Here is a 25,112-nt window from a genome sequence, read left to right as displayed (position 1 = left end):
GCAAAATAAGAGCTTGATCGGAAAGTGCAGATTGAGAGCCGGATGGCAACAATTGAAATATTCTTACAGCTTACAATAGAAGCAGGAACATCTTTGTGACAATTACTGTGATTGTAGGCGTTTCCTGTGTTTTGGCCTACAGTCCTCTTCCAATAGAGATTTGTCACAATACTGACACTACTGCGTTTGCAGTTAACACTGTTCATGGCAGCCATGAAACTGAAATATCAAGCATCTAGAACCTTCGTTTGTTCAGTTCCATTCAAAATCTGTCATACTAGTATGTGTCTCCAGCTGAAAATTTATTCAGTTCCACTTGATTCAATGTTCTGTGTGTATGCTGGTCTTTACCTTCCTCTGTAAGAAGTTATTTGAACCATATATTGGAGAGACACTTCAGAATGTGTGTGAGACAACGGTCACAATTTCAAGAGCAGAACATATACTGGTGGCAGATTATTAAATTGAGAAACGTAAATCAAGATTTTGCTATACTTTTTCAGTGATATCAGTTGTAAGAACTTCACAGAATTTTATGGAACCTGAAGGTTCATTATCATGTTCACAAGAACTTTCTGCTGGTTCATATACTGAGCCAGATCAATCCAATCCATACCATCCCATCCTATCTAAGATCCTTTTTAATACTGTCCATATATTGGAAATGTGATTTCTATTTTCAAGTGGAAGAAAGTGGGGATTATTTCCAGCCACAATGGTATGAATTATTGAAGCCTAAGTTATGCATGTCTTTTGGAACTGCTTAGATGTTTCCATTTCAAGTTTGAAATAGAAATTCTGAAGCCTTTTGTTGCATTTTGCATACTGAAATTTTGACAGAGTTTAGTTGAGAGCATAAATTAACTGCCTCAGTTGTCCTGGGCTGGTATAAATTTGCCCACTAACTACCAAGTTTTGAAGAACCTTCAAAGTAAAATTTGAACTATATGAAGCAAGAGAAGTACCTTGTACATTACAATATGACAGGTTAGGATAAATGTGTATCACAAAGTTTCATTTTGACAGATTTTGAGCATACCCTACCCTGCCCTGCAACACAAGTTTTAAATAATTTTTCTGTTTTTAATTGCATCAGTTTTTACACAAGTCATAAAGTAAATAAAGCCTCAAAATTTTCTAACTTTTCCTGTGTCTTTCATATTGATTGTCTTCTTACACAGTCTTTGAATAATACAGCTATCTTAAATTCAATTTCAGGCTTCACATGTTAACTTACATGGACAGGTTATAGTCCAAAAATGCGAAACATTTACTACTGACGTTAATTTTGAATTGATTTAAAATTCACTTTCATAGATTTGTTAAGTGTATGTTATTTCTTCAAACAGTTTGAAACGATGTAACAAATTTTAATGTAGTTTATTTAATACAACTAAACATTTCTAAAGCACGTCATTAAGAAGCACTGAATATCAAGTCTGAGGATGTGAATGTGATATTTTAACTGTACAAATAACACAACAAAATGGACTCCATCTTGAAGGTTTGTTAATGTTGTATCATTTACAAGTGATGTGCTAAATCCTTTTCCAGATGGTTCGAGGTTGGTGTGTTATTTGTTTACAAGTAAATAATTCTTTATCATTTGTTAAGTTATTAAGAAATTGTTAATTTGCTAGTTTTAGAGTATAGGTAGTCCATTATTGATTTTTATGGCATTGTAGCAATGCTTTGGCTCCTGTTAATATACATTTGTATACAGTTTTTAATTATTACAATAATAGGCAGTGATTTAACACTTCAGATTGAATACTGTTCATTGATACTGTGATGTATGAAACAAGAGTGTTGTATTGTTCTAGTAAATCTTGTATATACTTAATTTATTGTTAATCTTGTACTGCCATTTTCATTCACAAATACAGAAAGAGCATTTGAATTTAAAACATAACATTCTCTTACCTGCCATCATATATTTTTTATCTTTATGTTGATTTGACCAATGAAATCAGAATAATTCTTTTGTATACTATTTCTATCTTAATTTTGGTTAAAAGTCTCATAAAAAGATGGAAGTGTATATTGAGAAAATTGGTTTTGTTAATGTAAGCTGGATTAAACTAGTTAAGGAATGTGTCCTGCGATGGCTTTAGTGGTGTTGAAGCTTCAGGTCCTATTATGAGAAAGTTAGGTGGTATACTGTTTGCATGCGGGGGAGATAAATGATAATGAAAAAACAGGATCATAAGAGGCCATTCAGTAGTTCCTGTGAAGAATAATACAGAATGTTTTACACAGGTCTTCTTTCCACTGCTGGTTGCAAGACATGGCACAGAGATTTTTCATGTTATGATCATCTGGGTTGTGACGCTATAGGATTATACGAGGAGGTACCCAAAAGAAACCAAACTTTTTTTTTAAACTTATTTATTCAAATTTTAAGCACAAACCTTCAATCCCCTTCAAAGTACTCTCCACTTACACTAATACACTTGTCTAGTCTTTTATTCCATTTTTCAAAACATTGTCTAAATTCATCTTTTGAGATGCTTGACAGCACCTCCGTCGTTTTTTCCTTTCATGTCTCTTTTCATTCGAGGAAACAAAAAAAAAAAGTCGCACGGGGCAAGGTTGGGTGAGTATGGAGGGTGAGGAACAGGGGTCATACAATTTTAGGTCAAGAATTGTCGTACAGACAGGGCTGTGTGAGCAGGGGCATTGTCATGATGGAAAAATCAGTCACCCGACTGCCACAAATCTGGCCGCTGAGCTCCAAGTCACTCCCGACAGCTCCACAATTTCTTCAATGGTCCGTCGTCGATCTTCCTTGATGATTTCACGAATTTTTTCAACATTTTCATGTGTTCGGGCCGTGGAAGGACGACCAGAACGAGGTTTGTCATCAATTGACATTTCACCATTTTTGAAACGGGAAAACCACTCAAACACTTGAGTTTTCCCCATAGCATCGTCCTTGTACGCCGTTTTTAACATTTCAAGAGTTTCTGTTCCACTTTTCCCGAGCAGAAAGCAGAATTTCACCGCCGCACGCTGTTCACGAAAATCAGCCATTGCAAAAACGACGATCACACAAAACAGTTGTCACTATAAACTCTGCCGAAACTAGTCCTTACCTTCTGAAGCAACGGTAGTCGGCTTATCGACTCAGGAATGTTAGCTCTATGTGCTCATAGCGGCAAAACGCGGTACTACAAAAGCTCTGCCCACAAAAAAATTAGTTTGATTTCTTTTGGGTACCCCATCGTATGGGATGCTGACATTTCAGAGAAATATGGTGGCTTAATCTTCAGGATTGTTGTGTCTTAGGGTTAGGAATTTGCTTGGTTGTGTAGTCAGATCACAAGGAATGTGCTCATGCAATCCAAGGAAAGAAAGTTAAGAAGATAGACTGATATGAGCGAATAGGAAGATGGGTTGTGAGGTGGTTATGTGACCCAGAGAGGGGGAATAAATAAAGGAGCCTTGTCTGGGCCACTGAGGGAGATAGATAACCCAAAAGACCACAATGTGAACAATGGCTGCTGTGAAAACTTCAGAAATGATATTTTGTCTTACTGTAATGAACTGAATGTAGTACTGAATCTTGTCACCATGGCAGATTGACTATATAATTCATCAGTAAGAGAGTGAGAATTTTATATATATATATATGTTTTTTTTTTGAGCTTGTTGATATGTGTTTTATTATTCTGGACTCTCAGTGCTGATTCTGCCCAAGTTTGAGGGGCTTAATATCAGTTACATCAAATAGGATGATATGGGTTTGATATGTAGCATGTGTAAGGATATACTTGTATACACACTTGCAGTCAGAAAATGTGGAGAGAGGAGACCATTTTGGAGATGTAGGCACAGATGGAAGAATATTGAAATACATCTTAAAGAAATAAACATGCTTCAGAACTTCATGAAGCTGGAAAAAAACTAAACCTCTGCTGTGATTTTAAGTCTGCATTAAAAGATATTGCCACGTGTATTGTCACGTATTAGTGACTGTAGATGGGGTTTGGATTGGTGAATAGATTTATTGGCCACTGACAGGTCATAACTACAAATAACTATTACTCTATTGCCGATTTGCACATTACAAATCACTCCACACTAAGTCTTCTCAATTTACTTTCACAACTCTCTACGTGGTAATAGCTCTCCAGAATGGCTGTTCCTCTGCAGTGTCTTCACTAGACATATTCAGGCAACAGATTTATCACAGTCTCACTGGCACTTCAAATCACACGTGTAATGTTATTTGCACCGTCTAATTCCTTTCTTGCCATTTCTTAATCACCTCAAGTGCTATCTCTAGAACTCAACTCAATTCACATTCTAGCAGCATGAGATCCTTACATAGCCTCAGGGCAGACCCCATGGAAATCACCAAAATCTATTCTTAAAGAGTGTGTTTAGAGCTTTGTTGTCTAACAATAGACATTCTATGCTTTCATGTGCTTGTGTTGCAGGAATGTGTTCACTGACCCGTTGCCTAGCACTGGGTATAAACAATACAATATGTTTCTGTCGCTGTCATCTTCATCATCATGTGGGGGCAATTGGAATCTGCCTCTCAGATAATCTCAATTTTTGGGAATGGGTCACTAGAGATGGAAATAGGTTACAGCAGCTAACTCCATAAGTAGAGTTCTCAATAAGATGTTAGTCGTTCAGATAGTTAAGAAAATATCCGTCTTTCACAAGAGCTGAAAATTCGTCACTCTGTAGCCAGTTGAATTCAGTCCAAATGCTCACATTCTGTTCTATTCTATTCTGTTCTATGTCAGTATTACCTTTGCATCTATGTGTAGGCCTTCAAATCTGTCTTTCCTTAAAGTTTTCCAGCTGAAATCTTTTATACATTTTACCTCTTTAAATGTGTACTATATGCCCTGCCCTGCTCATCCTCTTTGACTTTATTACCCTGATAATTTTTTATTTATAAATACTTTATATTTAAACATAAGGGTAAATATTGCAACTGTTTCACACAATGTATGAAGAGCTGTTAACTGTGGCACTCTGGTTGGTTGTAAGAGGGCTTGGAAACATATATAAATGATAACAATTATAGTAAAACACTCAGACTAGACAGTTTAGTGAACTGTCATAGACACTTTCAAAGTTTACCTATTAGATTTAGTCAATTTTTTGCTAGATTTTTACTCAGGCCATGACTAAAAAATAATAGAAATCAAAATGAGAAATGTAGTGTATATAAGTTTTGAAATTTTCATTGCGGTTGGCTATTAAAACTGTAGTTTTCCTTTTCATGTAGAATTACTGATACTGCTAAGAACAAGTGCTCACGTGTGGTTCAGTCGAGTGTATGTTCTGGCGTGTGAAACCTTGTAGTTTCGTGGGCGTGTAGTAATGTATGGGAACAACAAGCTGGCTCCATGTTCAGATTCCCTTCCGTGCTGAAGATAGAGACAGCATGTTCCTCCAAATGTTGGTATCTCCACAAAACTACACAGTGTTACTACCAGAAGCCCATAATCTTAATGAAATAGTTTGTTAGAACATTTATCATAGGTTTTTCAAGGATATCTTAAGAAAGGAAAATTAAATATTTTGATCGATAGAACTAACTTAAAAGGAGATGGGTGGTAGGAATTTTCTCTAAACATGCTATGAAGTTAGTAAGATTTGGAAACATCATTGTTAAGCTGTTGTTAAGTAATACATGCATGAAAAAATAGATCAATGGCATTACGCAACCCATTTCTTGGCAATGTCTCAATAAGCACCCCGCGATACAGATACACAACAATAGGATGCATATTATAGCTTGTTGCTAAGCAACAGTCAGCGCGCCAATGGACTAGTGAAATATCAATTATGTGATTTGTGTTTCTGTGTTGTTCGTGCGGAGCGTTTAAAATGAGGATCTCTTTGTTGTAGCTTAGGTTAATGTGCAGTGCAGTTGAGAGCACAAGGACGAGAATGGAGCATGTCCTTAGTGAATTGTGAAGATAAGTTGAGTACAGATTAGGACAGAGGAATACAGAGTGATTGAAGACGAAATAACAATAAGACTTCGTAGTGATTTGAATTGGTAGTTTCTGTGTTGAGATCTGTTGCCAGGAGGCGACTAGTGAAGATGGAGAATCCTAATGCATGTGCAGTGGTGAACTGAAAATATGTAGAATGGTGATAGCGTTATAATTGAGTGTGAGTGTGTGAACTTGTGACTGAAGTGCCAATAAATCCAATCATCCAATCTAGAACCCTTTGTTTTCTTCATGCATATCCACGACATGTGACAATACTCTATCAGTATCAGACATTATTTAGCATAGAATAAGCTGAGAGAGATGAGGTATGAAGTTCTTACAATAGTGATTATGAACAATGTTCTGTGATGTGTATAGTCTGGTAAAATATTACCCACTTTCAGGGGAACGTGCTGCTTCCATATTGAGGATAGAAGATGGAGGTGTCACAGTCCTCCAAGCTGTTGGTAATGATCTGCCAGATTACATGACATCATATCCCAAAAGACAGAATTCCTCAAGTTGAGAGATGAACTACAAAGTAGAAGCAGAAATCATCGATTATTTTCATCCGTTCATCCTGCAATTTGCATGGAAACAGTGAACAAAGTGATGCAAATCACTAGTCAAGATAACTTGTGAATCACCTGAGATTGAAACTGGATCCTTCCAATGGACAGTTCATGCTGACCTAACACTGAATGCTATTATGTAAAATGAAGCTAAAATTATAAAATCTGCGTTCTGATAGAAATTCTAAATTCTGCTAGCAACATTAATAGAAATATCTGATGTCTGCATCTCTAATCTATCAGCATTTAATGTGGTATGATATTTCAGTTTATCATCTAACAGACAAACCTTGCAAAGAAAAAGACGTGAACTGGACGTCACTGTCACTGTAGTACCACTTCTGTAACATTCAGGAGATCCATGTTTCAAATCTGCCCAGAGACCAGCCATCCTTACTCCAGTTATTCATGGTTTCCCTCAGTCCTTACCAGGCAAATGCTGTGATAGTCCTCAGATCAGTTCACGACCCCTTTCTTCCACATCCATTCCAATTCACTATTCACTAATCATCATGGCATAGGAAGCTATGTAATCTGAGCTATAGAAAACAGTGTTAAATAACCGTAAATAAACAAGATATACAGTAGCCAAAAAATGAGATCAGTGTCATTATTAAGTTATTAATTTTCTGTGTTTATCACATGCCACTTTCTTTGTTTTTATTGCATATTGGCAAAATTTTTACATGATTCATGGTACAAAATATTTACAAAATAGTTAAACATGAGGAATATAAAAGCTAGAATAACAGTTATGTTTTGTGGTAATCCTAAATTAATACATAATATAAAATTAAAAGAAATTGGGCATTTATGAGTTCATGGGCTCTTACATCTTACATCAAAAGATTACATTTGTTTGCCATAAATTTCATCTGTAAGCATAATATGGAGACTGTTTCCAGAATTTTTGAGAAGGTACATGTACAATTGGAGCATTAATGATTGCAGGTAAATTCCCAGTTGTGTCCATTTTCCCAAAAGCTTTCTTGTGTCTTGAATCAAAATCCATGAAGTAACAGTCATTAATGAACTGTCATTCGTAATTGCTGTATGGAGGTCCATGGCTGATAGGTAGTTCCTTTTCTTAGTCTATTTAGTGTCGGAGAATTAAAAAATTCACTCTTTTATGATTTATGTGTGTTGAGTTCTTTATCTCAGAGCATGTCTGATCTTATTACACCTTGAAAACAAAAATTAGCTTAGGTTGTAGTTAGGTACGTGCAAACTGTTTTCAGTTTCTTCTTTATATTCAGTTTAAGGCTGACATTTGCAAGTGTGTTCTGATTGTTACTGACTGCACTTATACATGAAAACAATTATGATTTTTATGAAGTGCAATACTATTGAAGCTTTTACTCTGAAATGTAATTTTACATAAAACCCCAAACTGAGACTTGTGGAGGTTAAATGTTAAAATTCTAGTTGGTTACATTTAATATTGGGTTTTAAAATAAAAAACCTTCATTGATGTAATTAACTGTAATTAACATTCTTAAGAATGTGTAATCTATGTAAGTTAGTGAATCATAGGTATTCTGTATTTTATACACTTCTTTTATATGAGAAGTTTGAATTAAGAAAATTTACTCCACTTACAGTATGGACACGCTGGTATGACTGTATTTCTCTAATAATGAAACATATTTGATATGTGTTATATGATGGCCAGACACTTGCAGAATCTTAGTGAATAGAAATGAAAGTCATGTTGAATCGTTTAATTTTGAAGGAAGTTGTTCTTGTATATTTACAGTCCAGCGTTCAATGAAATCTGGGTTTGGGGGGAGTACACCAGAAATTGTAAAGAAAATAAAACTTTGTTTGCATCATGTGGTAAATGTGAGAAATTTTTGTACAGCTTTGAGTTACACGTTGATAACTAATGGACCCTTGAAGTAAGGAATGTGAAATATTATACAAAGATAATTAGCAGCATTCCTACGAACTATAAGAAATTTTATTTATAGGCCAATAATTACATTACTAATGCAGTAGTAGGTTCTTTCCAAAAAGATACTGCTGCTGCTGTTACTATACTACTACTACTACTACTACTACTATTACTACTACCATCACTATTATTGCTATACTGCTACTGCTTACAACAATGACATGAAAATATTTACAGTTGCAGGCCATAAAATATTTCTGACTCAAATAAGATTCAGTTCCATAACCATATATGCATTAGCCCAGGACTCTTAACTGATGACTAAATTACATTTTATTGTTGAATTATAAACTTTATCTTACAGAAACATAGCATTGCCAAAACACAATTGTGGGATGGGAAGTTTGAGCAATAAGAAAGTAAGGTTTATGAGTTCTGCCCATAACTCGTACTATATACAATATTTACCATGGTTTGCTCATAGTACAATTTTAAAAACTGATCTGCCTCTTCTATAATGTTTCACTTTCCTGCATCATATCAGATTTTCCTCACCATTAGTCATTTTGATAAAACCCAGGGTGTCCCAGCTAATGTAATGTTCAGGCTTGTAAAGTCCAGGTTGCAATATTCAACCAAAAAATAACATTTTCTCTCTTCTGATTGTAAAGCACATGTTTTTAATGAAAAATGCATCCATTCTGCTACCTCATCTTAACCTCATTGCACAGTGCACTTAACATGACATACTTCACCAAAGAAATATGTAGTGTTGAATCTTAATCAACTGTAGGATACTCTGTTTAAAAGCTTTCAGCTTTAAGGGAGCCATTTCCATGGATTTTTTTTTTTCATGTTACCCATAATAATGTCTGAATCCTGTAGATGAGAATTGATGCCGAGTAGTAGTATATGTTTGTCGTGTAGGTGCATATGTAGGTCGTGTGAAGGGTGGTGGTGTTGCATATGGTCGGGTTGTATATGATTGAGATGAGAATGCTGTTGAGCCATAGTTTCCATATGGTGAGTTAAATGTGCATGATGCTCCTAAGGCTGCATGTCCATTCAATTCTGTAGAAAATGAAGACAGGTATTTTAGAATTTGATACATTACCAAAATTAAGTGCAATACAAAACTGTTAAATACAAATATGATTGACTGATGTCCACTCACCACACAGGCCTTGGTATCGACGCGATGGTGTCACTTCTTGTGTTGAACATGAAGGATTTCCAGCAAGATACGGTTGTGCCCCAATTACATTGCCCCTACAGGAAATGAGTGAGGTCATCAATCACCATATAATAGTACAGTGTTATTTGATTCATTAACAAACCATGTCCCCTTTTATCATGTTTAAAACTGCATTTCAGACTCACAAATAATACTTTGTATTCATAATTTTCCTGTTATTCACCAACTGTATTAACAAAGATATAGGTTAGTGTAATGGTAACATTCTCTTGTAATAAGGGTAAAAAAGGTAAAGTTTAAGCACCACGCCATGAAGGAGTATGGGGGAGTGGATGTATAGATCCACATTTTCTTGACCTCAGCACTAGCTGGAGGTGAGTGGTCAGCTTCAGGCCCCTGCTACTTTACCCTTGGGGAAAGAGCCCCCAGTACCCATTGGATAGGAGGTTGGGTGGACTCCAAGGCCGGTCTGGACAATGTGGAGAAGAGAAAATTCTTGGCCCTACCAGAACTTGAATTCTGAGCTCTTGGTTGTCCAGCCCATAGCCAGTCACTAATGCATGTAAGTTTTAGCCATTAAACCTGAAGAAACCACTTGGGAGACATGTATAGATAGATAGATAGGTGGATCATGTAAAAATGAATCATAGAGAAATACAATCTGAAGATACGAAGCAGATGTAACTGACGATAGATATAACTGTAAACAAACTCATTTATTGCCAACTTTCAAGGAAGACCTAACACCATTGATTAGGTTTGTTATAGTTCCATCTTGTTAGACTTCGTGACTTATTCAATATCTTCAGAAAATGCTTGAATAGTAGAGCAGGCTTGATGCAACCTTTAGCAAGCCAAACAGCAAAGGGAACACAACATTTGGTACATTGATGAATTACACCAATGTAATTTAATTTCAGCATCCTAATAAGTGTGTTTTGAAAGGTCTATTTAAGAATATACACATTATGTTTGAGAACTTATTAGTAGCCTAATTATATGTCCACTGTTAAGTCGCTGCTAGTAAGAAAATCAAATACTCAAACTTGTGAAAACCGAAATAAATAGATCAACAGTCGTCCCACACACTTGTATTAAGTACTGACAGGATGCAGAGCACAGTGGTTGCCTGGTACTTCATTTGTTACTGAATGGTCATTTCACATTATCTGCTAGATTATGTCACCAAACATTGCAGTCCAGTTTCTAGCACTCCCGCTTGTATTTGGGAGGCCCTAGTGTCAAATATTAACCCACAGGCCTTTTGTGATTTTTCTCAGTATTTCCAGGCAAATCCCTTAAATTAGGATGCAGCAGCATCTACATATGATTCATTTGTCACTAATAATCCCATCAGACTTTTGTATGTAATTTGAGGCATTGAAGGCTCACTAATTAAACCGAGAATAGATTGTTTTATTTGAGATTCTGTATTCTAATTTTTTCTTTTCCTTGTTTTCTAGGGTCTCATTTCGGTTTCTTTTGTTCTCGTTTCCAAGTTTACATGGTCTCCATGTTAGTAAAAAAAACAATACAGTGATGTAGTGGTAGTGTCCAGTGGTGTGTGATAATATCACATTTCATGACATTTCGTTCACCAGTGAGATTTGCTGGTTGCATGCCTGTGAGAATTTGGCATTGGTCTTGTGCATTGACACCATATAGTTTCGTGAGTGATTATGAATATTTTGGTGAAACCTGCCACCTTTTTTTATTGCTAGTGGCGTGGGACTAAGTACCTTGTACTGCGGCCACTTCTGGCCTTTTGTACCAGCCCCAGATGATAGGTGAGGGTGATTGTGGAGCAACTGGTGGAATGAATATTGGCAGGGGAACCTTAGTACTCGGAGAAAACATGCCCCAGCCTCAGTTTGTCCACCACAAATCCGACTTGACCAGACCCGGGATCGAACCTGGGCCGCCGCGATGGGAAGCCAGCGACTAACCACTTGAGCTATGGCGCGGCCACCTCTTACACAGCGCACAGAGCCATCAGCCTTCACCAAAACGTTGGTAATCACCTATGGAAATATGCGGTGTAATAATACCGCAATCACAGCTTGCAACTTATGGAGAGGAACGCAGGAGGCACATTTGGGTATATCCTGACCTCTTCTAATTCAAGGAATGTACACTCTGTCTAAAATATATTTGAGGACAAGCGTACGGAAAAGAAGCCAAGTGTATTCAACGAGACATCCGCTACAGTACTTTTGTTCCCATCACATGTTGAGAATAAAATCTATAACTTCCACATGATGACGTAACCATATACGTCACTGCCTGATGGCGTAAGCTGAAAGATATGTCGGTACAGCACAACTCGCTTCTTAGCCTTGACCCAGCTGAAGGCTAGTAGTGCTATGAAGATGTGCAAAACAGATCGAATTATATCCCCGCCCTTCTGTTCGGTTTCCGTAGTTACCAGGTTCTTGTTATGCTTTCGCTTCTCCTGGGGCTACGAGCGCGCAGAAAGACTAGGAAATGTTTCGTTTCCATATTTCGATGCAGTCGAAAATATCGATTTGGCCTGAATGCATGTAGTACATATCAATTTTTCTTATTCATGTTGTGTACCAAATATATATGCATTTGAGATTTTACATAATATTTCGAACCGTAATTTAACGAAATTATAGAGAATTACAGTTTCAATAATAAAAGTTGCAGTACACGACATACGAAACTGAAAAGAATTCGTTAACAATAACGCAGGATTTCAAAAAGCATTTTAAAATATCGAACAAGAGGGAAAGAAGTAGATTATAAAGGGTTCTGTTAATGGTGTATAACACAGAATTACTGGGTTTTTGGACTTCTTCCATCGCCCGGTATTCTAGAGAATAGAAAACACGGCGTTTCGGAAAACGTGAAGTGTTTCCGTCTTTCTAAGGGGCCCGACTGAGTAGGTGTCTTCTCCCCACTTCAGCTGAGGATAGAAGCAGATCCAATTTCTGAAACGTGTTTTCTATTCTCTAGAATACAAGAAGGAAAGAAGTTTGGAAGACCTCTGAACTATGAAGGATTCTGTTCTCTGACAACCGTGACAGGTCTCAAAAAGACCTAACACTGTAAAGGATGATGATGATGAAGTTTAAAATGGATGAATTATTTTAGCAAGAAAAGAGGTTAGACTGTCATACGTGACGTGGAAAATCGTTCTCCTTCATAATGCTATATCCTTGTACACTGAGCTCTTTATTTTGCTGGACCGAATGATTAACTGACTGACTAAATATCTTAATGTATTCCTTTATACATCATATGGAAATATTTCAAATAAAAGACGTGCATTCTAATTAAATATATAATTTATCTCACGTAGGTTTATAAATTTAAATTATTTCTAGAAGTACATTTGAAAAAAAAAAATCATTTTATCTTCATATAAACTATTGAAGAGTTAAATTCCCTCTACACTGTTCAGTGTACTCATCAGTACAAAGTTGGATCGAAATTAATTTGGCAGCTTCACAGATGAAAATGAAGAACGGATGCAAAGAAGGTCACGACCCCACCGTCATATTTTTATTTAGGCTTTATTTGAAGGAGGCGTCAGCATTTCATTTCTGCTGAATTCAGTTCAGCTCCCTGCGTTTAGTGCACAGGATTAGGTCTATATTAAATAAATTATTTAAGCGCATAAATATACAACTGACGAAGCATCTCTTTTCTTAATTCTCAACGTAAATGTGTATTTTGAGTTGGCTTGGCAACGATTCGGAACGCCAATTAAAACTCATCATTTTCTTCCATCTGCTTGTCTGTACCCAAGAAGCAACTCAAGAGCCACTTCACGGATTTACATGACACTTTATATCACTGAGCTTTAATACAGTTGTTCTACACATTACAGTTTTTGTTAAAACTGGACAAACTCGATACATTACATGAATACATCCTGGGTTTTCTCCAGTGAACGTGACTAAATATTTTTCGAAAAGAGACATGTTTCGAATAATAGTTGTAACGAAAAATGAATCACACTGTAGGTTCAATACAATTTTTCCACAAGTGTAATGGTTTCTGAGATAACTAAGAACCGTTACATTGTGTTTACATTTCTGAAATTCAAAAATCTACATTTTATCGGAAAGTACTCTAATATTACCGATATTTATTCTCGACAACAGCTAAATGTAGGTTTCTCCCACCTGAAGGTATAGGCCTATATGCTTATAATAAATGCAATTTACCATGCTGCCGATGTCTTTTATTCTCTAAGTCAATTTATTCGAAAGCTTTGAATTTAGACTGCGTTGAAATAAGATTTGTTTTCTTCTTTAGTTCAGTGTTGTATTGCAGGGCGAATTCAGAGCATGTGTCTAACAGTGTGTGTATAATACCAGTGAACAGTGAAACGTTAATGCTGAATAAGTGGCATCTAAAAGTGAATATTTACATGTGAAACCAGTCTCTGTTTATTATAAGGGTAGTTTTAATTGTACTCTGGATTGTTCAGTTTGTCTAAAGTAAGTCACCTTTGCAATTACACAACATCCCTTCCCGCATGGATATTATATCATATACTGTATAAATATTTCTGCTTCTTATACAGTACGGCGATTATGATAACCCAGTAGCTTTAGTCCGCAAGCGAACCATACCGAGCGAGCGACCGCCGCTTGTCGGCGAAGTTAATGCCAACTTTAGCGGAGAGAGGATGTCGCGTGATCAGCGCAACGAATCCCCACGGCCGTTAATTTCGGTTTTCTAGACTGGAGATTATGATAAACAAGATTAGCCTAACTGGAATGCAGAATTCTGGAGTTCGTGGCCAAGTGTTTATGAGTGACGAGATGGTAATGTTGGGGAAGCCAACTGGAAATTTGTAAGGCACTATCCAGGCATTTTCTTGAAGGAACTGAGAAAAATCACGAAATCCTATTGTAGCTTAATGCAATCCGGAGTGTCTAGAACACGAAGCCGGAGCGTGAATCAGTACACTCAGATCATCGGTGAAATCGGCAGCGGAATTTATGAGTTACCGAATGGAAGGGTTCGATTAGCAGTAGGATGAATGATTACTCTCTTCACCGCATCCAGACTGTCTGCAGAGCCCACCTATCATATTTTGACATGTATACCCGTTGCTATGCAACGACTCGGTAAACACATTCCCGCGGAAGCAAACGCTCGGAACAACAGGACGTCCATTGCTGGGAAACGGATCGGTAAACAAGTCCTCTCAACAATAGAAAGGCTGTCTTTTCTGCGTGATCCGTGCCGATGAGTTATAAAAGGATAAAGGAGGTCGTTCGAGTTAGTTGTAGTCACAAGTTGCGAGATTTCAGTTGAAGAAGAGTTCGTTTGAGTCGGTTGTTGTCGAGAATTGGGTCGCGTTCTGGAGATGTCAGTCTAAGGTGAAAGAGAAGACATGGCAATAAATGAATTAGACTGTGTAAAAAAGACTTCATATGTGATCTGGAATTACAGTGATACTTTTATAAATCCGTTGCTAGAATACGACTGATGAAGACTAAGAATCCTAGTGCATGTGTAATGGTGAATTGTAAAGTGTGTGGATCAGCGATAGCGCTGTATTGCCTGTAGTTTCGAGTGTTGTGTATAAGATGTCAATAAATCCAATCCAAAGCCCCGTCTTATAAGTCACGCACAAACCCTATACGTGGTAATATCCTATGGGTACCGAGAGCTCTTTCCTCGGGAGTAAAGCGGCGGGGGCGTGAATCTGACTACTCGCATCTAGTGCTGAGGTTAATGTCTGGAGCTATACCTCCGCTTCTCCAGGTCTTTAAGATATGGTGCTTAATTAAACACGGGGACGATTTTACGTTTATAAGTTGCTTTTTCATTGAAATCTGGCGCAAGAATCGGAAATTCCTTCCGTCAAGTCGGACAACCTAGGCCCCAAGGCATCAGTTCGATTTGGGCTGTAATGTCTACAGAACTCGCTTTAAATATTGTCATGTGTATGGGTGACTAAAGTCGGGGTTCGGATTGGTAACTGGATTTATTAACAACCTACATGTCGTAACTACAATTAATTATTACAGTATTGCTGATTTTCACACTACAAAGCACTCCGTGCCACTCTCTTCAGTCTATCTCCACCAGTCTTCACGGATTTATAACACAGGCACTGTAAGAGTCTCGTTGAATTACACGCTCCAAATATTACACATAACTAAAGTCTTCTAATCACACGTTAAGTCTTCACAGGCTGATTTCCTGTACTCCTCTGTACTCCTCGAGGTCAATGTTTGCTTGCTTCTTCGCGTGCTTTTGTCACTACTACTCACTTGTAACTGCCTTGAACAAATTCTGTCACTCTTTCTTATATAGCCGCGGAACGGACATGCATCACACAAAATACATATCACGTGATCGCTATCCAGCCAGCCTATTGGCGCGTCGGTCGGATCTACAAAAAAAACACAGCTTCCTCTATGGTTGCATGTTGGACCGTGTTTACAGAGCTGTTGCCTGGCAACACGTTGATCAAATCCGTTTCAGTATACTCGTATATAGCATTTACCCAGTTGAATGCATGAAAACAGACGTAGCTTACCCTGGGCCGTAGTTACAGACGTATAGTTTGGTGTAGCCACGGGATGGATCGTAGTAGTGGGAGTAACCACAGCCCACAAGATACGTGTCACCCCAAACCAACTGAAAGAAAGAAAGAAACAAAGGGAAACCAATAAACATGAGCGTACAGACACAAAGTCAACAAGTGCAAAGTGGTTGGGCGGAATATCAGTTCGGTCTATAACCGGAAAGGCCTCCGGTCAACTACAGGCCCAGAAGTCTGTTATCCCAACTGAAAATTTTTGTAGTTCTGAGTACAGCCGAACAGTTTGTGGTATAACAATTAAATAAGTCATGATCACTTCTAAATAATCTCTATATATTTTTTTTACATATAATTCGACGCTACATAACCTACACAGTTACGTAACAGTAGTTGAACAAATATTCAACATGGCAATATGCCTGACATGGAGGGACGGAGAAGCGATCACTACGCCTGAGCCTGTCAGTCTGTCCACTGCAGGCTGCTTCCTTTCAACGAATATCAGAATGTACTAATTAACACTCCTGATTCGTATTCCGAGGGTCTTCGTTCGAATCTTTGCCGTACATATAATATTACTGGTATTTTACGTCATATTCCTCTAGATGTCTAGAATGTATTTTCAAATGGATCACGATTCTGTATCACATTCGTTTAAAATCACCACTTATGTTCACCTCCGCGGTCCATCTAGTATCGTAAGCAAAAACTTTCCTTACTACTCGTCGTCACTGTCATATATAACTGGATGTTGTATAATTCGTGCAGTTGAATCATCCTCGTTATATAACCCAATGAATGTCATTATTTCTGACGAATAACCCCTTTTTATGGTCCTGTAGAGTTAATTCAGTTAATGCTTGCTACCATTCAGCCCAGAACCTTTCGTCTTCTCGTCTGCTGTCTAAAATCTTAAAACTCTGAATATACAAAAGTATATTTTCCCTGTGGTTCTGTATGGGTGTGAAGCTTGGTCTCTAACATTAACGGAGGAACACAGACTGAGGGTGTTTGAGAACAGGGTGCTGAGGAGAATATTTGGACCGAAGAGAGATGAAGTGACAGGTGGTTGGAGGAAACTGCATAATGAGGAGCTTTATAATTTGTACTGTTCTCCAAGTATAATTAGAGTGATCAAGTCAAGGAATATGTTATGGGCAGGGCATGTAGCACGAATGGGGGAGAAGACCAATGCATATAGGATATTGGTGGGAAAGCCAGAAGGAAAGAGACCACTAGGAAGACCAAAACGTAGGTGTGTGGACAATATTAAAATGGATCTTAGAGAGATAGGATGAAATTATATTGATTGGATTGATCTGGCTCATTATAGGGACCAATGGAGGGCTCTTGTGAACACGCTAATGAACTTTCGGGTTCCATAAATGCTGGGAAGTTCTTGAATAGCTTCACAATTGGTGCTTCTCAAGAGAGGATCAGCTCCATGAGTGAGTGATTGATGGAGACCCATGAATTGAATTTTCTTTTGTTAGATTCCGCCTTGTATTCCATCTCGTATTTATCACCAGTTCCTGGAAAAGTTGTTATAACATAGGAGATCTGTTTTCAGTTAGAAATTTGTGAGAGGCATAGAAACTGCCTCTTCTTTCACAACTCGAAAGGAAAACACGAGCCTCTAAATATTGTTGTGTTAAGCCAACACCACATGTGCGGCAGGAAGGGCGTGTATCTCTTCTGACTAGTCCATAGGTGAGAGTCCTTGAGAATGTGATATTCGCGCAGCCAGTCAAGACATGATCCACCTCCTGTGGAGACCGGAGGTTTACTACAGTATTCACGGGTACAAATCACTGGCCCCGATCCTCTTGAATCTAGTACGTATTCTCACAGTATTTTTAAAGATAAATTTTAGTATTATCCTCCCATCTGTGCTGAAGTCCCCGAAGTGTCCCCCTCCACGAAAATGTTCAGATTAAAATGTTACGTACACTTTACCCCCCCTCCCTATACAGACACAGTGTGCCCTTAAATTTCTCGCTACATTTCTATGAAAGCAGACCTAGTACTACTATGTAAGAAGGCGAAAACACAATTTACACGTGTTTTGGTATACTTCTATACGCGTACTGAATAAAAGGAAGTTTAGGATTATTGTAGTCTTCTAACAGAAACATGTTATGCCATGTCCCTTTCATTCACATTTTTAGAGGTAATGCAGCAGAATAAGAAACCTTTAAAGTTTTTATTTAACTTTACTTTCACTCCTGCATCAGTACACATTTATGGCGTAGCGTTTATTCGCACAGACAACTTAGTCTTTAAAGATCCAAGACTGCTTATTAAAGTGACTGGTAACTGTCTGAACGACCGGGGTTCAATGCCCAGTAGGATGGATCCATATCTTTATCCCACACGTTTCCATGGCGTATTGCCTAAGCCCCTTTATGTATGTAAATATGCTGTAACGGAAAGGTGCGGACAAACTTTTGGCACGAATTCCACATACCAAAAGAAGAAAAAATCTCCATATCAACATGTGTCCGGAAACATTTAATTTGTGAGTTACAGCTGAAAGATTATATTTATAAGTGCCCAAAATGTCCTCCATGAGATTCAATGCACGTCTCATCATGGGCCGCCGCATCCGTTCCAAAATGCCAGGGCATTTGCGGATAGTCTGACAGGCATCCACAACGCGATGGTGAAGTGTCTCTTCGTCGTCAACGAGAGCTGCACACACGAAGGTTTTTAGTGTCCCTACAGGTAAAAATCCAGAGGATTCAGATCTGGCTAGCGTGGAGTCCATGCAGTGGGTCCTCATCTGCCTATCCATCGGTCCTGATAGGTTTTGTTGAGAACATCTCGCACAGCACGGCTGAAATATGTCGGAGTACCATCATGCGTATACAACATCCGTGTTCTGACTGCCAGTGACACATCTTCCAGTAGCTCTGGTAGCTCATGTAAGAGGAAATCCCGGTAGTGGTTGTCTGTAAACCGATGTGGCAAAACTTCCGGGCCTACCAAACCTCACCAACAATCCATGCCCACACTTTAATGCTGAACAGTTGAGGCCATGACAGTACTCTTTCAGCTGTATCTCACAAGTTAAAGGTTTCCGAGTACATATGGATATTTTTTCTTCTTTTGGTATGTGGAACTCGCGCCAAAATTGTTCGCACCTTTCAGTTAAACTCTGTATGCACACAGATACCCTCACACTGTATTTGCAAAGGGAACGACGGTACATTATATTTAGTTAGTGATGTAGGGGTTTACATAATCATTAGAATGTTACTAGATTCTATTTTCAACATACACCAGTGAGAAATGCAAGCAAATGCGTACACAGGACTTTTGTTTTGTAAAGTTGCTTACACATGGGATGATGTACCCTGTTTCGTAGAGCAGATGGTCTTATGTTATGTTGACTCATGTTATAGCAATTGATTAATAAATTGAACGAAGTATATGTTGGAAAGTAAGCCTACACTGCTTCATGAAATGTTATTGAATTCACTGCCGTTATTTTATTGTTAACTTCCTTACTTTTTTTCTTAATGTATTAGAAATTGCCCACAAATATACGGATAATTTTCCCCACAGAGGGAAAGGGGCGTCTTGGGCGTGAAGCTGACCACTCGCCTCAGTACAGAACGCGTGGAGCTCTGTGGCATTTACGTGAGTCTTTGTGCTTCATGGTGACCCTGTGGATCAAACCTGGCTTGCTAAATGTGAGTAAATACATTTATCTCAGTACAGTAAAACATTAACGGTCATGGGTGAGATTATGAGTGCGCAGGCGCTGGTACAGTAGTAGTCATAGCGTGCTTCAAATATTTATTCACAAGAAACACGTTCTCCAGATAAAGTTGGATAAAAATTTGAAATAAATATTTATATTTTATTCCATCTTGCATAGTATGTAAATGGAAACTAAACTTTAAAAGTATAAAATTATTTATATTTACAAATATACGCTGGGAAATTGTACTGTCGCAAGGAAAGATTCAGTGATGGACACTAATGTGCACAAGAATTGAACCTCGGGTTTCACAAAAGGTGAAACATTTCTTGATTAGATGAGCGTCTATAGGCTTCTCAAGAATAACTGTGGAGTTAGTTCAAAATGAGTGCTCTTCTTGAATGTGGCTCGTTTCATTTTTAAATTTTTCTCCTAGATCGAGAGGCCAAAACCATGTGACAAGTGGGTAAGGTTACACTAAACGTTCCTCAGCCTTAGTCTTTCTTATTTTTGTAAAACCATTCTTAACTTTTCTAAACTTATATTCCAGGGAAAATTTTCAGCTGGTACACAGTGTTAAATTACAACTGAAGTATTATTGTAATACCGACCTGGGAGTAGTGGCCTGTGCCCTTTCTGAAGGGCGAGTAGAAGCCATATTGTCGCACTTCGTTAAACCAACCCATGATCTGGCGTCTGAAGTCCGGGGCGGCTCCGGCATTTGTTCGTGTTGTCCACGTGACAGCAATATTCTGGCCGACAGGAAATCGGGCTGCAGTGGAAACAGGAGCCAGCGTGATTACGTTTTATTGGAGAGGTGCAGTGAGCTTAGTGCGCCCCCGGACGCTCCTTCCGTCAAGTCGAGACAACCCGCAAAGCCTAAGTCTACAAAACGCAGTGTACAAAAGAAATTATCGCTTCTTGTTATTTCCAATGAGACGGGACCTTGAGTGAGATGACCGTTATAGGTGAAATTAAACGAGTATTTAAAGCACACCCGATCGAAGTGATATTGCCGTAAGCAAAGTGAACAAGGCTATGGGAATTAGGGAACAGGTGCTCACCACGGATCTTCCTCAGTAAGTCAGATGGGCTTCGTGAGAGATGTGTGACACTTGAATATGGGAACGCTGTTCATTAGTTATTTAATAAAAATATTAAGACGGAAAGGGACACGCGGTAGTGTAGTTACTTGAAGCACTATGCTACAAGCCGGAAGGTTGCGTGTTCGAGTCCTGATGAGGTGGATTTTTTTCAATTGACCTATCCTTCCAACCGCACTATGGCCCTGGGGTCGACTCAACCTCTAACAGAAATGAGTACCTGGAATCTTCCTGGTGGGTAAAGGGCGGCCGGCGAGTATGGCTGAGAACTTGTGAGCCGATTGTATAGATAATGTGGGACCCTGAACGTCTTACAACCCTATGGGCCTCCACGGCCTGTTACAGGGATACCTTTACCTTTTACTATGACGGAGAGGAAATGAGATTCCATGTGCCCATGGATAGACATCACTTAATTCAATTGTTATAAACCGGTGGGGCGCGCCCCGCAGAGTGGTATAAGGATCCAAAGTGGGGCGTGAGAGCCCCATTGACTTAGTAATATTTTCATCCTAAGTGTGTACAGAATTGTGATTTTACTGTTAAACTCTGCAAATCACAGAGTTTTCAAACAAAATTAGTGTGCGGATTTATGGGGGAGGGGCTGAGGTTTTGTATTAACTGAAAGGAGGGGGCAACAGTGCATTGGGTGTTCTCATGAAGTGGAATTTCGAGTTTTCTGTTGCGTGAATTGTGTATGGAAACGAGAGGACTTTTTTTTTTATAAATAAAAGTATATAAACTAATTTGAAAAGGAAAGTTCTGCGCTGAAATAAAATACGCTCCCGCCTGAATCTAGTTAAAACTCATACTGTAGCCTGAGAAGTAACATGTACGCACACAAGCATTCTGTTTGGGTTGTGACTCGAATACTGAAACTGGGAATGAACACGATGTGCTGGCTGTTCTCGAACGAGAACGAGCTGCAGCCACTCCGTACGTTGAATTGCTCGCCTCCATGGAGCCGTAGGCTATGCCAGTGGTAAAAGTAAAGTTGTCCCTGTGCTTAACTAATTAAGCACTACGCCATGAAGACGCATGGGGGAGTGGATGTATAGATCAAAATTTTCTTAACCTCGGCACTAGTTGGAGGTGAGTGGTCAGCTTCATGCCCCGGCCTCTTTACCGCCTGGGGAAGAGACCCGGTACCCATTGTATAGTGGGTTGGGAGGGCCCTAGAGCCCGTCTGGACGACTTGGAGAAGAGAAAGTTCCCGTCCCCACTCCGACCCCACGGTCACTATACAGTCTACGCCAGCGGAAGCGCACTTGTTGCCAGTACCTGCTGTGTCTTCAGATAGCAGTGGCGTGTATGGGTTGAGAGTGACCTACAAGACCACAAACAGAACTTAGGACTTAGGAAATCGTTGCCCCGGAGATGAAAGTCTAACAGTGGGGTTTCCACTGTTACAAACGAACTATTTGAGGGAGATACGTATTGACGCGGCAACAAGAGATTCGTTGCATAGCAGCGGACGAAATTAACCCTTCGACAAGGTGTTCCCTATTCAGCTCGAGTGCAGGATATAAGAGTTCGTATCCGACGAGAGGTACGGACAGTTGAGCTCCGAGCAGAGCAGAAGACACTTCACCGAGATTAGTGGTGCAAGAGAGTTATAGCATTGAAGAAGAAACGTCCGAAGACGTTACAAGTGTGAATAATTGTATTTGTGAGTGTACAGAGTGATCGTCCAGTAAACAGTATTCGTTCATATCCGAGACCCACACAATTTCCTGTCGCGTTGCCTAGGAAACACGCGACGGTATTTTAAAAGATATATAGACAAATCTTTCATTGCTCCTGTAGGGCCTGCGTAATTAAGTACCACGTCATGAAGGTGTATGGCGGGGTTAAGGCATAGCTCCATGCATCCGTAGTCTTTGTACTACCTGGAGATGAGTGGTTAGCTTTACTCCACTGTCTCTTCACCCCCACAAAACGAGACACTGGTACCCATTTAACAGGATGCTGGATGGACCTCAGGGCTCTTCTGGACGCTAGGGCCTGCTTAAATCTAAATGTTGCCCCATACGACCAAAAATTCCGCGCCTCCTCAAACACAGATGGATTTTCTCAAAACTTCTTTTCCATAATAATAATAATAATACCCTCATTCGTGCCGAAGTTCTGAAAACTGTTTCGTAGCATGCTTAAATTGTTGCCAATTAATGATCACGATTCATTCATCAGTAATCTGTCAGACGACAGGTCCACAGTCTCTTGCAAAACAATTCCTCCACTTAATAGGCACTAAAAAGGCAGACAGTAATTTTATGTTAATAAGAAAAGGAAGCTTATAAATTGTGCCTCTGCGGTCGTCCATCCCTTAGCCTTGACACCAGGGGCCTTCTAACTAAGTTGTCCTGACTCCTAAATGCGCTGTAGGCGGCACCGACTTGAAGCCTATCCTTGAAAGGCAGAACACGGATCTGTTTTCATAATGTGTTTGCACACATTAGCAGTCTCGTGACAAAAATCGCTTCTGAATGAATTATACGTGTTCTATACTGGAATAAATACAAGGTACAAGTTACTTTTCATAATAAAACTTATATCCGTTACACGTGTCTAAAATAATGTGACGGAACTCATGTTTCTTTTCTTAAACATATAATTCTTAGTTTGTTTAATGACGATGTTTTTAACTATAAAATTTGTGAATCAAATGAGGTAGGAACATAATCATGAATCTCCTAATATAAAAATAGAGCCTTACTGAATACACTCTCCTCGGCTGTGACCCAAGCAGTAATGCTGGTGGTAGTGAATTCCTTCAGAGCTCTCAATTATATGCTATCAATGCGCATGCCCCTGTTCTCATACTTATGTCTTTAATACTCATGCTAATATTATCCTCACGTTTACACCTATAATGACAGAGAAGTTTCAAACTGCATAACACCAGCCCCGAGTGCTGCTAATGCTTCTCTCCACACTCTTACACCAATTTCCTTAACATCAATTTTAATATTATCTTTCCATCCACACTTTCGCTGACCCAAAACTTCGCATACACGTTTTCATCTCCCTTAGCGTGTCTCATGGCTGCCTAACACTTCGTCAGTGGTTCTACTTCCTGCCCTACTGTCTCACACGTATAAATGTTGCGGAGTGTATCTGGGCAACGGTACTCACAAACATCTCTTGCGCCATCGTGCGCCAGGGTGCATTTGTCCGCCCAGCGCTGTGCCACCGCCGCCAATTCCTCGTCCCAAACCTGCAACAACATACGTAATTGATTCATCATTCCAACTCATGGCAGCAATGGCAGGCAAAATTTAGAGACAGACCGCTCCAAAACAAGAAGGACAAACTGCTGTGCTGTGTAAGTTCCAAAATGAGGAACTTGCAGGCCATAATTAGAGACAGACAGCTCCAAAACAAGAAGGACAAACTGCTGTGCTCTGTAAGTTCCAAACTGAGGAACTTGCAGACCATAATTAGAGACAGACAGCTCCGAAACAAGAAGGACAAACTGCTGTGCTGTGTAAGTTCCAAAATGAGGAACTTGCAGGCCATAATTAGAGACAGACAGCTCCAAAACAAGAGGGACAAACTGCTGTGCTGTGTAAGTTCCAAAATGAGGAACTTGCAGGCCATTCTGGACATGTATAAATTACCGTACATTTGTATCGTGGTGTAATCGATTGATAATTTTTGGACTTCGCCGTGTGTATGGCGTTTGTAATACGCTCTTTCGATTTTATTTCGTCCTAATATCGTTTTTAATTTTAATTACAATAGTTCATACAACAGGATTTTTTTTCAGTGGCTCTTTCAGTCCATTCAGGGCCCAGGGCTCTTATTCAGTTCCGTGATCATTTTTTCACAGACGGTAGGCCTCCTTGGGCGGGTGATCAGCCCGTCGCAAGGCCTCTACCTGCACACAGGACAGCACAAACACAGAATAAACGCACACACACCAAACAGCCATACTTTAAATGGGATTCGAACCACGATCACAGAAAACTTTTCAATCGATTCCAGCTATGTATTGATTCAGAAGGAGACTATTTTGAATAAAAAGAGGGAAATTTTGAAAATAATTCACGTCTTGTAATTTTAATGAACACAGTCCTAACAGAACCTGGACACACTGTGTAAGTATGAAATAAGATTTTGATATTATGATATG

The 25,112-nt window shown here is 39.0% G+C and overlaps 2 protein-coding genes across 3 annotated transcripts in view; one reads left to right on the top strand and one right to left on the bottom strand.

Moving 5' to 3' along the window:
- The window catches only part of LOC111867277 (calcium-binding mitochondrial carrier protein Aralar1), a 114,106-nt gene extending 105,315 nt beyond the window's left edge, over positions 1–8,791 (top strand). For both annotated transcript variants that reach the window (XR_002843317.1, XR_002843318.1), the window contains exon 18: positions 6,374–8,791. The gene's annotated coding sequence lies outside the window, so the exon portion shown is untranslated. The remainder of the gene's footprint in view (positions 1–6,373) is intronic.
- The window catches only part of LOC111867278 (venom allergen 5), a 29,506-nt gene continuing 12,051 nt past the window's right edge, over positions 7,658–25,112 (bottom strand). Inside the window, exons 4-8 of the mRNA XM_023856989.2 lie at positions 24,113–24,194; positions 20,486–20,646; positions 16,163–16,263; positions 9,610–9,704; positions 7,658–9,506 (exon numbers count right to left, since the gene is read on the bottom strand). Coding sequence (XP_023712757.1) covers positions 9,292–9,506; positions 9,610–9,704; positions 16,163–16,263; positions 20,486–20,646; positions 24,113–24,194 — 654 coding nt within the window. The 3' untranslated portion in view covers positions 7,658–9,291. The remainder of the gene's footprint in view (positions 9,507–9,609; positions 9,705–16,162; positions 16,264–20,485; positions 20,647–24,112; positions 24,195–25,112) is intronic.

The sequence above is a fragment of the Cryptotermes secundus genome, unplaced genomic scaffold, assembly GCF_002891405.2.
Source record: "Cryptotermes secundus unplaced genomic scaffold, Csec_1.0 scaffold1475, whole genome shotgun sequence".
NCBI classification, from domain to species: domain Eukaryota; kingdom Metazoa; phylum Arthropoda; class Insecta; order Blattodea; family Kalotermitidae; genus Cryptotermes; species Cryptotermes secundus.
Note: the sequence above shows the minus strand (reverse complement) of the source record. Positions and strands in the feature narration are given on the sequence as shown.